We start from the raw sequence: 14,419 nt of genomic DNA on the forward strand, positions 1-14,419 counted from the left end.
CAGATTTGTCGAAAATTACAAAATGAAACTTTAGACGGCTCGATGTTTTTAATTAAAGGGAGGATACGTTCTGTATCAGTTTATACTTATCGTTAAGTGAAATGTTGTCTACGTTGAAAGTTTTTGACCCAAATAATAAAGAGAAATATAGTTGACCTTTAAAATATAATAGTGAACTAAATTTTGTAGTCTGTGATTACTATTTGATGAGTGCTAATACACAGACTTAAAGTCACGCCGCGAGCCGCCTCCCATGATGCGGTCAGACTGGGGAGGTAATGCGGCCCCCGATGGATCATGATGCACTAGTGACTACTGGCAATAAAAACAAGCATTCAGATAGTATAAGGATTGTCATGCTTTGAAATTTAAGATGATGGATTTTATTTTGTGGATTTTTAAACCGGAAATGCACGTTTCTGTTGCTAGTGGCACATTGCCCTTGTTACGCTGATTGTCATGCTGCCAAACTTGATTTTCTCATCGGATGTTCTTGCTGTTTGGTGTCCTAGTGTATCGCTTTAAGAAAAATAGGCAAAGCTGCCAGTCTGGCTCCAGGCCATTTTGTTTACGCGCAACTCCTTGTTCAAAGCTAGAAATACTTTGGCAGCAAAATACTGATTATCTTTGATACCGCAGTCATTCATGTGCGCGCATTACCTTGCTGAAGGTTTAGCTTAATCATTCTCTTCGGCCTGTCTCACTTTTGACCTAATTTTGTGTAGTTTTCACATTGTTTGAATTGCCCTGTGTGTGTGTGTGTCTTTAATCATTTACAAAATTATTTTTCATTTACACAAATCACACTGCACTCTTTTGAATGTTATCAAATGGAGTTTCACTTCATGGTAAACTTGTTTTGCGGTATGTTTGCTTTTAAAATGACTCTCTGCCAGTGCGTCATTGACGCTCTGGGCTACACCCCTGCCTGCAGCTGTACCTGCTGCAGTGAGCTGTCATCTGCTGTGATTTGCGGCCTCGGCTCCCAGAGCTCAGGGAATTGCTGCTCCATTAAAACTGGGCAGGGCTGTGCAGGTCCCTGCCAAGGCAGAGCTGGTATTATAAATACAATGCGAAGGGGTAGAAGTAGGTGCAGTGCTGTGCTCATCTGGGCGCCATTCCTGCTGTGCCTCCGTGTCTCTTTGTGTCTGTGGCAGGGAGCTCCCCAGGAACATAAATTTGGCTGGGTCAGGTGGGTTGCCCCCCCGTGGAGCCAGTGTGTGCAGGGCACAGGTGAAATAGAGCAAACTCTATTTCCTCCAACAGTGTGACGCCACTCAGCAAAGCCTGCAGCAAGAGGATTTTTTTTTTTTCAAGCTGGTGCAGCAGAATACTCAGGAGATTTGGACTTTGGTCAAGCAGAACTTTGTTCCAGTTTGCCTCAGAGACAGACAAAATAGCTGACCTAGGAGCTAGTATTGTGGGAAGAGTGAAGAAGTTCAGGCTCCTTTATAATACAGAGGCACACAGTCGCTGCGGTGAAGGGGTCTGAGATAACCTTTCACTACTGTCTCAGGATCTGTTGGAGTCATCAGGACCATCTTAGAAAGGCTGCTGTGGATAACCAAGTGAGACAAAAACCCTGTCTATATATGGACCACATTAGGTAGACTATGTCATTGTATAGTGTGTTAGATGGGTAACATTGCGCAAATCAGAGTAAGATGTACAGTACTGAACATAAAACGCTGATAATTTTCCTACTACATGGATTTTCTCCTTTACGTTTCCACTGAGTCATTGCAGAAAAATCCTCATAAGGGGAAATAAAGAATATGTCCAAAGTTTGAGTTGATTTTATATACAGTAGGTTATGTGGTGATGATATAGCCCCTATCCCAACATGGCTGGCACAGAATGTTTAACACAAAATCAAATAACAGTGCATCATGACAGCTTGCCAGAGTTTCACTTAAGCTAGAATGTTCTGAGAGCAAAATGAAATGAAAAATGATTGGTTCAGAAAGATAACCAATCAAATTGTGGAGAAGGTGGGACCAAACATCTGATTGGTTGGTCCCACCTCTAGTCGCTTGGACCCACCTCCTCTACAGTATAATTGGTTGTCTCTCTGAACCAATAATTTTTTGTTCTGCCCTCAGAACATTTTTGTATAAGCAAAACTCCCATGAGCTTCTTGATATGCCATAATTTAAGAACATAAGAAATTTACAAACGAGAGGAGGCCATTCAGCCAGTTAAGCTCGTTTGGGAAGAACTTAACTAATAGCTCAGAGTTGTGAAATCTTATCTAGCTCTGATTGAAAGGAACCCAGGGTTGTAGCTTGCACTACACTAACAGAAAGACTATTCCATACTGTAACTACACGTTGTGTAAAGAAGTGCTTTCTCAAATCCATTTCAAAATGTTCTCCCGCTAATTTCCACCTATGGCCAGGAGTTCTAGTATCTATTATGAGAAATATTGAAGTAGCCATTTGGCTGAACAGCATCCAGACCTGTTAGAATCTTATATACCTGGATCATGTCCCCCCTTAGTCTCCTTTGCTAGAGGCTGAACAGATTCAGATCAGCTAACCTGTCCTCATAAGACTTTCCTCTAAGACCAGGAATCATTCTTGTAGCCCTACATTGCACCCTTTCCAAGGCAGCAATGTCCTTCTTAAGGTATGGTGAACAAACCTGCACACAATATTCTAGGTGGGGTCTTACCAAGAAATTGTATAATCGTAGCATCATGTCCCTTGACTTAAACTCCAAACACCTAGAGATATAACCCAACATTCTATTGGCCTTTTTTAGTGCTTCCCCACACTGGTGAGAGTGGGTCATGGAAGCATCAACATAAACACAGAGGTCTTTCTCATAATCAGCTACCTTTAATTCAGTGGAACCTATAAAATATCTGTACTTTATATTTCTGCTCCCTGCATGGATTGCCTTACATTTATTTACTTTAAATTTCATCTGCCAGGTATCAGCCCAGTAGCTAATTAAATCAAGATCCCATTGTAGCCTCTGTGCTGCTAGTTCAGTATCTGCTATACCACCCACCTTGGTGTCGTCTGCAAATTTAACCAGTTTACTGTATGTATTGGTGTCAATATCATTAATGTAAATTAGGAACAATAGTGGTCCTAAAATTGAACCCTGCGGTACCCCACTATGAACGCAGTCCCACTGTGACATTGTGCCTCTAATAACTACCCGCTGTTTCCTGTCTGTTAACTAGTTTTCAATCCAAGCTGCTACAGTTCCTAAAATCCCTGCAGCTTTGAGCTTAAGCAAGAGCCATTTGTGGGGGACAACATCAAAGGCCTTCTGGAAATCTAAGTAGATCACATCGTAGACCTTTTTGTGATCAATTTCTCTTGTTTGCTTCTTCAAAGAACTCAAATAGATGAGTTAAACAGGACCTAACTCTCCTAAATCCATGATGGCTATCCCTCAGAATGTTATTTGAATCCAGGTAATCTACCATTTTCACTCGGATTATAGCTTCCATTACTTTTCCAGTTATGCAAGTTAAACTGATTGACCTATAGTTTGCTGGATTACTTCTATCCCCTTTTTTGAATATGGGCGTTATATTAGCATGCAGGCAATCAGAAGGTACCACACTAGCAGATAAAGATTTCTGAAATAGTAAAGTTAAAGGTTGGCTAATAATATCCCTCATCTCTTTTAAAACTATAGGTAAGATGCCATCAGAGCCCTGTGATTTATTTATTTTGAGCTTAGCTAGACTTAGTACCACATCAGCCTCAGTTATACATATATTGGTCATAGACTACGCCGTATTTGTACTAAATGGTGGTAGGTTACTCGTGTTCTCTACTGTGAACACCCGTGTAAAATAATCATTAAACTCATTTAGGGTAACAATAGTGTAAATGAATACTGAATGAGAGCCAGAGGACAATGGAAGAGAGGAAACAAAACCTAGGACGACAGACTGCCCAGCCTCCCCTGGGCACGCTCACAATAAACGAGTCCGACAGCAGGGTGTGTTCTGCAGGTCGGCTCTTTCTACAGCCAGCTTTGCATGACTCTTCAGTACCTCCGTTGACTAGAAGCTTGGCCTCTGGTCTGCTACATCCATGGCATGAATTCAGATGCTGTCACCCCTGTGTTCAGGGCATCCAGTCATGGGGAGAGTGACACAGTGGGTCAATGCAGATGCTGGTGGGTGACCAACAGCTTCAGCAGCAAACGTGAAACAGCCACATGACCAATTACACCATCAGCTTTATTAATGGTAGGTTAAGCTAAAGTAACAGACCTTTGGCATGGATTTAAATACTGAAATTGAGGGGGCATCTGTTTGCTGGCAGACTGGTCTATAGACTAAGAGCCTAGTAGCTGGAAGATGTCGGAACCAAAGTGTTTTTGTTTATATGAGGAATTGTGTGTTCTGGTTTGTAGACAATGAGTTCTGTTAGTGACCTGACCCTTCAATGCTTTGTAAGTAAGTTGATGAATTTTAATGTCGCTAGCTAGTGCAGTGACAGTAGAATAGTATGACGTTTCCTTATTTCTTCTTTTGATTTGCTGCTGCATTTTGAATTTGTTGTAGGTAGGACAACACACTATTTGTGTTCCCTGAGAGCCGAGCATTTCAGCATCTGTAAGAAGCCAGTCCTAGACAGGGAGCCCATTTGAGAATAAAACAACAAATCTGTATTAAAAATTACTCTGCAAAATGCAAACCTGTGCTGATGATGCATTACAAATAGTGTTATTACAACTTTATCAGAGTTTAGGGTAGTTTACTAGGGCAATTACGGTTATATGGCCATTTGGCATGATCAAGACATGTTTGTGTGTCATTAGCATAGGAATGAAAGTGATTTTTATGATTCTGTGTTACTCTTCCTAGAGGCAGCATGTAGAGAGAGACAAATGCCTTCCCAATTGGCAATCCCAATTAGTAGGTAATTGTTGACTGACATGCTACCAGAATATATACAGTGCTAATTTCCATAACACAGAGACTTGTCCATTGGAGAATTGCTGCACATGTGCTAAGGCTACAGCAGGAGCTGGTGCAGTAGGAAACCCAGTGTTAACATTCTGTTCTCTTGACTAAAGGCGAAATCTCTGAGATTGCAGAAGAACAGGTGTAGTTTAGGGCAAATATTAATGTGCGCACATAACTGGGTCATAGTCAAGTTATACCCACATGCTCTGTCTCAATCTGAGTAGGTAGAAACATTTCTCAGAATCAGTGATTGTGGTCACCGTGCAAGGTTATGTATCTCTCTCTGTGAATTTCATAGGTATCATTCTAGATAAAGCATGCAAAGGCAATAGGTGTAAATACTGTTATGACATGGCATGGTGGAATCACGATCCACGATATGGCTCTCAGACAAAAGGGGCTTTCTTGAACAAAACCGAACTCCACAGGATACCAGAAAGCAATAGGAACCACGTGGGATCAAAATAAAGCAGATAGAAACTAAATACTAACTAAATATCTAAGGGGAACAGGCAGGAAATAAGGCAACATCACACTTAGACAGGAAACAGCACAGGCACACCCAAAGACCGACTGAAGACTACAGCATGGGCAGACAGATAAATACACAGATAACTATGTTCAGCAAGAGACAGGTGCGAGCAGTTAACAATCACTAAGGACTAAGAGCAGTGAGGAACAGGTATGGGCAATCAGGGACGAATATGGATCAAACACCAATAGAGACTAGAACAACAAGGGTAACTAAGCATTACTACAAACAGTGAGACAACAAAGAACAAATCAAAGAACTGTACAGGAAAAACCAACACTGGAATAAACCAAGAACTATAAATGTAAAATATTAAACAAGCCATGATAAAAGGAGAGCCAGGGTGACACAATCGCCCACTTAGCCCAGTAAGCCACAAGATGGCCTTGGGAATAGGAGAACACACTAGGAACATGGGATATCCAGCGACATCTGCTGGCCAAATGGGGGACTGACATACAGAAGTGGACAGGACAGGGACCGATCCTGACAAAATGCATTACATTCCAGTCAAACATCTATTCACACCTAGTGAAAATCATCAGTTTTTCAACAACATAACAATCCAAATAAACCCTCTGGGATGTATTGGATCAAAGAGTAAGAGCAACGTAGCCTGCTTTGCCCAGAACTTGTAGAAACTCCTTCAGGACTGTTGGAGAAGCATTCCAGACGGCTACGTCTGGAAACTGGTTGAAAGAATGCCAAGAGTCTGCAGTGCCATCATCAGAACAAAAATGGCATATTTTGAAGAGTCTGAAGTTTTAGAAAATTCTGAAATCTTGAGCACTTCTCTGGGTTGTTGCAATATTTGATATGTGTTACATCATTGCTTCGAGGCCTTTTGCTATAAGGTGAACAAAGGCAAATGCAATAAAAACAGGTGTCCAGAATTTTGACTCGTACTGTCGCTGCACTCAAGTATTTAAATACATTTTACTTGCAGATATGATCTCAATAACACAGTCAGCCCGAAGTCCCTCTGTGTTCCTTTGCATATGTATATTGATGATCATTGAAACTGTAACAGCTGTGTAAATATAGCCATGTCTCTGCACTCTTAACAGCAAAGACTGTATTCACCATTCACATTAAATTCCTTGAGTAAAATAAAAAAAATGTATGTGATACAGTATAAGAAATGAATCCACTTAGGGAACCATACTTTAGAAGTATAAAAGAAAAGAGGGGAGGGACAGCTAATACACATCACTGGCCACCCAGGTTCTCCGCAGGACCTCAGCAGGTTCTCCGCTCTGCTAGGCCACAGATTGTCATTGGCATCACACCGAAGGCCTCTGTCAATAGCGAAATTGCTAAATCTGCATGCTAACGCCATCCGCTGCAATCTTCAGGCCTGATTACCTCACAACCTGCAGTTATTGCATCAATGAAAGTGTTGACTCGCGGGAGCTTTATAGAGGGGTTCAATGGCTTTGAAGAGCTGTAAGCTGATGGTGTCTATATGTTCCGTCATGCCTCATCGGGTGTAGGGAGGTTGAAAAGAACCTCCAAGAAGTTTGAGCAGAGGTGGAGCAGCAGCGTTTGATACAGCCGCACTCCTTTTTTTGTGACCCGTATGCGGCCACATTTCAGAAGGCGCTGGGTGTAATACAGCTAAAAATGGGAAGGTTTTCCTTAGCTTTGGTTCAGCTGATACACATAATTACATGTGGTGACTCACTACCTGAACGGATAGGAAACTTGGTATGTAGTTACAAAAAAGTCCCTACAGGCAACTGTCAAATCACAAGACACCTTTGTGAAAACCCCGCAAACTCAGTGGAGAATCAAATGATGCATTCAGCTGCCAAAAACTATTCCTGAGAAAACGCACTATTACATAACGTATGAATTCCATTGTGTGAAAGTTCTACAAATTGGTGCAATAAAAATCACCTGTGCTGGCAGCACAGAGCTCACTAGGATCAGTAGTGTGATGGTGGATGTATAGATCTATTACACTGGCCAGTATGATTTCGAAACGTATCCATTACAGCCACTTAGTTCTATACCACATTGTAAAGCGACACTACCGTTTATCATGTCATTGGTCCTAAAATGCCAGGGTTTGATATGCAGAGAAGTTAGTTTAATGATTTCTCATCACTTACCACATGAATTGTATGTTCAGTTCGGTAACTTTCATTGTTTGGTCTGAGCAAACAATTTGACAAAGCTTCTGAAAATGGGCAAAAAAATCCTAAAATGACTGTGAGTGCAGAAGGTTGTCCAATACTAGCCAATACTGGGCAACGCGGGCAGACGGCTTCTCAGACATACCCAGCGCTCCTAGCAAGGGAATCATGCGACATGGTAACCGGAGGCTGTTATGTGACACTGGCTGGACGTGTCAGGCACAAACCCAGCGTGTCCCTCCAAGATGACGCCCGTTTTGGGAACCGGAGGACGTCTTCTGAACGTAATGAAGTGCCTTGTGGGCTCTGGCCACCCGCTTAGGTGAGCGTTTCTGCGATTTTTCAAAATTTAGTCCTCTAATTCAACTTTTGATGTGCCTAATTTTAAAACGGGCTTCAACATAATTGCAAAGTGTCTCCAGCTGTTAGCTGTTTCAAATGTTAAACTTGGATGGATGTAACCTTCAGTATTATATATTTTTTTAAATAGTACTCATAATTATGTGACGTGTGCTTGTAGAAGGTGATTGGCAGTGTTTTACATGACAGTAAAGTGTTACGGAAAATATGACTGCATCATTTATCTCACTGTGATTATTATCTTGTGGAGTATGAACTGGTAATTCCTGATAGCAATCTTGACTGTTTTCTGGAATAATCTCTCTCTATTGCATTTAAAAACTTCTGTAATGGCTGAAACAGAACAGGGATGTCAGTTGAGTGTGCGATGGATCACAAGGTGGAAACAGACATTGAAACCAGTGGGCCTCACTGAGCAGCCTGAACTTGTTGTGTCAGGCATGCTCTACTCTCCAGTAAGCTCATCCACTGGTCTTTTACTCACCATGTGATTTAATGAGAGGTCTTCACCAACACAGGATATACTGAACCAACGGAAAAGCTTGGATTCTGAAAATTGTTTAGAAACCAGTAGAACGTTTTTGTTTTTTAAATAAATTTTGAGTTTAGTATGCTCAGTTTTTCTGTTTTAGTGTTTTAAATAGGACTTCATAATGTTTTATGGTCATCAGTAATCATAAAAAAAGAAAATCGTACAATGTACTCAAATGCTGTACATTAGAAAACTGCATCAATGAAAGGGTGTTGTGACATTTGATTGCCAACTGACCTGTCAGCTGTGCTAGACCCTAGTCCTGCCTACTAAATGCCTGGCATTTGCTGAGTGAGCTGAAGTAAACAGGCAAAAGTCAAAATCCGCTGTTCTCCCCAAAGATGGCAAGAATGTGCTCAGGCATCAGCTTTTCGCTGTCATATCTACACCTTATACTGGACAGATTGAACGACTAAACCCAGTGAAAGTCTTTCTTGCTTCTATTAGTATTTCCTGCCCTTACTTCCCCTCATTCCCATGGCAACCTCACTGAAAGAGCTTCTGTCATTGTCGGTCTGTTACATCACACAGGAATGGGTGGATGCAGAACCAGTCAGGCTGAGGAGTAGGAGCCGGGGGGGGGGGGGGGGGGGGGGTTGTGTGAGGTCATCAGCTATGCTGGGCGGGTGTGAATTATGAATGAAAAGAGAAGCAGAGGCTGCTGTAGATCAGAGAAGCTGTAATTCCTTCTTCACACTTGGCGTCTCCTCCGTCATGCTGGAGATACACTGGCAAGCCCAGCTCAGAAGGTAGAGCAGTCTCGCACACCACCCATACAGCGACACGCGGCTGGTTCACTCAGCGGCCGACGGCTTGTGAACCGTGCCAACCTCTATGACATATTCTCTCCAGAATTAGGAACAAGCTAATATTGAAACTTCAGTATGTTCTGTGCTTTTTCTGCTCTCTTCTTTGGTAGGACACACGTAGCTTCTCTCGTCATTATGCGCAAACATGATCGAACACTGAGCTTCAATAACTGCTCTTTTTAAAAATTTGTTTCCACTTTTCTGTCATTCGTAGTCATGTGTGGCCTGATCTTGTATTTTTACACTGCAGACAGCCCACTCTGTGCGGGTTCTGTGTGTGTACGCATGGTGACAGTGCCACTTTGTCGTATCTTTGTGTCTCACCAGAGTGGGCTTTGACACAATGCTCTTTTTGAGTGTTTAGATCTCAGTCTGTAATTACAGGTTGCTGACGGCACGCCAGAATGACTCAGATGCGCCTCGTCTTACACTTTATCTTCAGTTTGAGGCTGTTTATATCATAATGTTTCTGTTGCAGAGGCTAAATAATGTATAGATATACTGAAGGAACTTGACGAAAGTACACAAACAATCTAATAAATTAAAGCGATACCAGTATAAACATTGTATCCTAAAAAAAATTACAAAAGATATCGGTTAGGGAATCAAAGAATTCAGGTTCCTTAAAGTCTTAAAACATCTCTGGATAGGTTTTCAACAGTGAAGGTGATACCTGGGCTAACAGGCATTAAGTTCTAGGATCGATTCAGTAATCATTCCTATATAACCATAATATTACTTGTTATAATATAATTTATATCATTTATTCTGCGTTTGCAGATCTGCGTTCATTATGTTTCTTACGTATGTTCTGTCCTGGTCCTATATCTGTACTTTTCCCTTTATTCTTGTGAAAAACCTTATGCAGGCCACTGAAATGAGAAAAATGCACATCAGAGAAATGGTTGGAAATACCTGCTGCACCCGCCGCCAATTCGTGTGAAATGTGCACCTCCCCAAAGACACTATTATACTGAGCAGCTTCCCCAACCCTGCGTCCGTTTTATAATGTTCATCCTGTGGTGTCGCCCGGGAGTAACCAAATACCTGTTTGCACCTGGCGTCTGTAAGAGGCCGCGACTCGGGAACAACGCACCTTCCGGAAGGTCTTATTGTATACATATTCCCCTGTGAATCTCCGGAAAACTCGGAGTATAACCTGGGTGGAACAACCTAAAGAGGTGAGGTGCACCGACTCGCACACATACAAACACACACACACACACACACACACAGGTTGGTCTTCCGTCCATTCACATAGGTTGCGGACCGTCTATTCATTTCTATGGGAAAAACCCTAATCCCAATCACGACACCCTTAACCCCTACCCATCCCTAACCTTAACCATAAGTAACCAACCCAAATACAAGACTTATTGCATTTTTACTTTTTTGATTGCATTCACAGATTTTTATAAAACTGAGGCTATCCAAATGGAGACCTCAAAAGATGCACATGCATATGCTTTGCTGCCATGGTCCACGTGTAACACCTGATCCCAGAATCCTCTGCAGTGTTTCATTCTGTGGTTGCACGCATGTGATTGTGAAGAGTGTAGGTAAGAGAGCAAGGTGGGCTGATGGTCCCCTGTCAGGGGCAGGGTGGGGATGTCTGATGGGGGAGGTACAGTGCGACATCTGCCGAGCTGGGGCTGTAGCCGAATCAAGGGCTGCTGGGATTTACGATAACAGCAGGATGGTGTTGGTTCGAATCCCAGCGAGTCCAAGCTGAGAATTTACTCCTGTTCAGTTGAATGAATGAGTGGGACCTTTAAGTTGCTTGGGATAAAAGTGACAGCAGCACACTGCTGAAAGAATGGATGCTTATGGAATGCAAATGGTATGAATAGCCTGTGCAGCCTATGCTGCAGATGTGTGAGAGATTGACAGGTAAAGAACGAGTGCTCTTAATTCTTTTCAAATGTCTGAATTTTAACTGGTAAGTGAATTTGATGCATTTCATACTGATAAAGAGGTTTTAATTTATAATTTTAAGAGGAAACAAAGGAGTGGTTATGACAGAAAGATGGTTTCACGTCTGTAGTGCCACCCAGCTAGATGGCAGTATGGTGAGTCGGTGTCATGTGACAACAGCTGCTTCCTGCTCACAGAGAGCCCTGACGTGACCAGCGCATCCTGTCAGTTTGTGGTTACTCCACCCCTGGCACGAATAGGTCCACTTACTGGCAAACGCTGACAGTAGAGTGTCACTGTCAGATGCAGTGCATGGTGGCTGTTGCATAATAAGCAAACAATTTGTGCGTGTTAAGGTGAGGACAACGCTTTTGGTACCAATTCAAGCGGAACGACCAGTCTGACAGTCAGCCAGGGTGTGTCACTCACGGTGGTGACTGGCGTCACATGTGCCAGTGGAGTGATAACAAAGAACTTAATGAATGAGAAATGAAGCTGTGGGGGAGAGCATCTGGGTGATAATGGTCTCCTCACTCCCACAGTGCTGCCGGCCTGCTCCATGGACAGACAGCAGAAAGTCAGCCATTTAAAGAGAAAGTCCTCAATTTCCCCTTTTTAGAGGAAATGCAAAAGGGACACTTGTTCCTCTTGCCTAATATATTGTAGTGTGCTGTACTGTAAGAGACTGGGCAATAGCCCAGTCCATCCATCCATCCATCCATCCATTCATCCATCCATCCATCCCATAATGCCTTAGCCAATACAGGGCCACAGTACCATGAGCAGAATAAACATGTTGGGGGTCATTTGTGGCTCAGTGGGTTAGGAGTCGGTGCCCATGATTGGAAGGTCACTGGGTGAAAGGTCATGGTGAGGTCACTGATCTGCCATTGGGCCCCAGAGCAAGAGCAAGGCCCTCAACCTCCAGCTCAAGGACCACTGCACACTGGCTGACTGCACACTGGCTGACTACACACTGGCTAACTGCACACTGGCTGACTGCACACTGGCTGACTACACACTGGCTAACTGCACACTGGCTGACTGCACACTGGCTGACTACACACTGGCTAACTGCACACTGGCTGACTGCACACTGGCTGACTGCACACTGGCTGACTCCTTGCTGTGGCACCCCCACCACCACCCAAAAACCCCCCTTACAAACCTGTCTGTGTGTCTCATGGCGAGAACAAGATGGGGTCGGCAAAAATAAGTATTTCCCCGTGAGGATGAGTGAAGTGTCTCTATTGCATATTGGACTTTATACTTTATACTTTTTACTTTATATTTCTTGGCGGTTTTTTTTCCCGGTTCCTGCTTCCAGTTATAGCCTGCTTTTTATGACACTGTGGACGGCCGCTTAGGGTACGTCGCGTTTATGCTCAGAACTGCCCTTCCTCTGAAGCCCCTTTGAATTTCCATAAAGGTTAAAGCCCTTGAAGTGGATCACCGCTGCCTCAGCCCCCACACTCGTGTCTGACGTAGTAGGCAGCCGTGAGTCTTGCTGTGCCTCTTATCGGTGTTTCACCAAACCCACATCATATATGAAAGCAGGGGAAGGTATAGAGGGCTACGGCTGGCGTGTACCAGCTTGTTTGTGGTCCAGGGTCCATGTGGTCTGTCCTTCGTTGAGTGGGTGAACGGGCACGTGGGTACCTCTCTGCTTGGAAGACATCACTGGACAATGGCTAGTAGTCACTAAATGCTCACTCTCCCTCCCAAAGGGTCATGCGGCCCGATGATGCCAACATCGTGGGAAATGTCCATGGAGGAACCATCCTGAAGATGATCGAGGAAGCGGGGGGCATCATTAGCACACGGCACTGCAACACCCAGCCAGGGGTAAGCGATCCTTACCGGGCTTTCTTACTCTGTGAAGGACGACACTGTCAACGTGCAGCCAATCCCACAACACCCAGCCAGGGGTTAGCGATCCTTACCGGGCTTTCTTACTCTGTGAAGGACGACACTGTCAACGTGCAGCCAATCCCACGCGGCACAAGTAAACAAGGAATCAACAGTCATGTCAGGTTTCAGTTACTTTGAAAAACCACAGAGCGCATGACTCAGTGTGAATCCATGTTTAGCTTGGATCTGTGGGTAGGACACGCAGTCATGTTTGAAGATAGTCATCATGAATGCCGCCTTTGGCTGATGCACCTTCTCTTATGCTTCTTATGTATCTTCTCTTATGCTTCTTATGTATCTTCTCTTATGCTTCTTATGTATCTTCTCTTATGCTTCTTATGTATCTTCTCTTATGCTTCTTATGTATCTTCTCTTATGCTTCTTATGTATCTTCTCTTATGCTTCTTATGTATCTTCTCTTATGCTTCTTATGTATCTTCTCTTATGCTTCTTATGTATCTTCTCTTATGCTTCTTATGTATCTTCTCTTATGCTTCTTATGTATCTTCTCTTATGCTTCTTATGTATCTTCTCTTATGCTTCTTGCTTCTCAGAATGACCCTGAATTACTGTGACACGTGTACTGTATGTGAGGACAATTCAGAGGTGTCATTCCACACACCATCGTGGCACTGAACTGTTCTTTTTTGCACCTGTTGCCTTCTTGTTAGCTTTAACGAGTCTAGCCATTCTCCTTTCACCGCTTTTAATAACCAGGTGTTTTTGGTAATTGGACTGAATGCTTTTGGTTTATTGCATCAAGCTCTGTAAACTCTAGACACTGAAATTTGTGAAAATCCCAGAAAGTTCCGGAATGACCATGTCTGGCACCAACAGTCACAACAAGTTCAAAACAGCTTAGTTCATGCATCTTAGCAATTCGAAGCAATACTTAGCCCAGTGTTTCCCAGTCCGGTCCTTGGGTATATACAGTCGGTCCATGTTTTTGCTCCCTCCCAGCTCTCAATAGGGAGCAAAAGCGAGGGCTGTCCGTGGCCCCCGGGGACTAGATGGAGGGAAAACTGTCTTAGCCAAACAGCAAGGGAGCCTCTTGACCCTGTCTGTGTGCTTCATGTGTTCAGCTGCAGCCACATTATTTCCTGTTCGCTTTAAGAAGTAGGTATGCTTAATAAACAGGCCACTGACTGAACATGTACAGTCTTATGTACCTAATCTGCAGCACAGGATGGTACCCAGTGTAGTATATTCTTCATTCTTAAAGATAAAACTTTCACATCATTAACGAGAGCGTGATCATTCCCAGTCCTCCTGTGAGAGGTG

The 14,419-nt window shown here is 43.2% G+C and overlaps 1 protein-coding gene across 5 annotated transcripts in view; it reads left to right on the top strand.

Annotated features, from left to right (window-relative positions):
- acot7 (acyl-CoA thioesterase 7) overlaps window positions 1–14,419 on the top strand; it is an 83,452-nt gene that overhangs the window by 1,557 nt on the left and 67,476 nt on the right. For 3 of the 5 annotated variants that reach the window (XM_023841573.2, XM_023841574.2, XM_023841571.2), the window contains exon 2: window positions 12,955–13,072. In XM_023841573.2, coding sequence (XP_023697341.1) covers window positions 12,955–13,072 — 118 coding nt within the window. Of the gene's footprint in view, window positions 1–9,117; window positions 9,254–12,954; window positions 13,073–14,419 lie in introns of those variants that run through there. The other 2 variants (XM_023841569.2, XM_023841572.2) reach the window with 1 other exon arrangement.

This window comes from Paramormyrops kingsleyae, chromosome 6 (genome assembly GCF_048594095.1).
Source record: "Paramormyrops kingsleyae isolate MSU_618 chromosome 6, PKINGS_0.4, whole genome shotgun sequence".
NCBI lineage: Eukaryota > Metazoa > Chordata > Actinopteri > Osteoglossiformes > Mormyridae > Paramormyrops > Paramormyrops kingsleyae.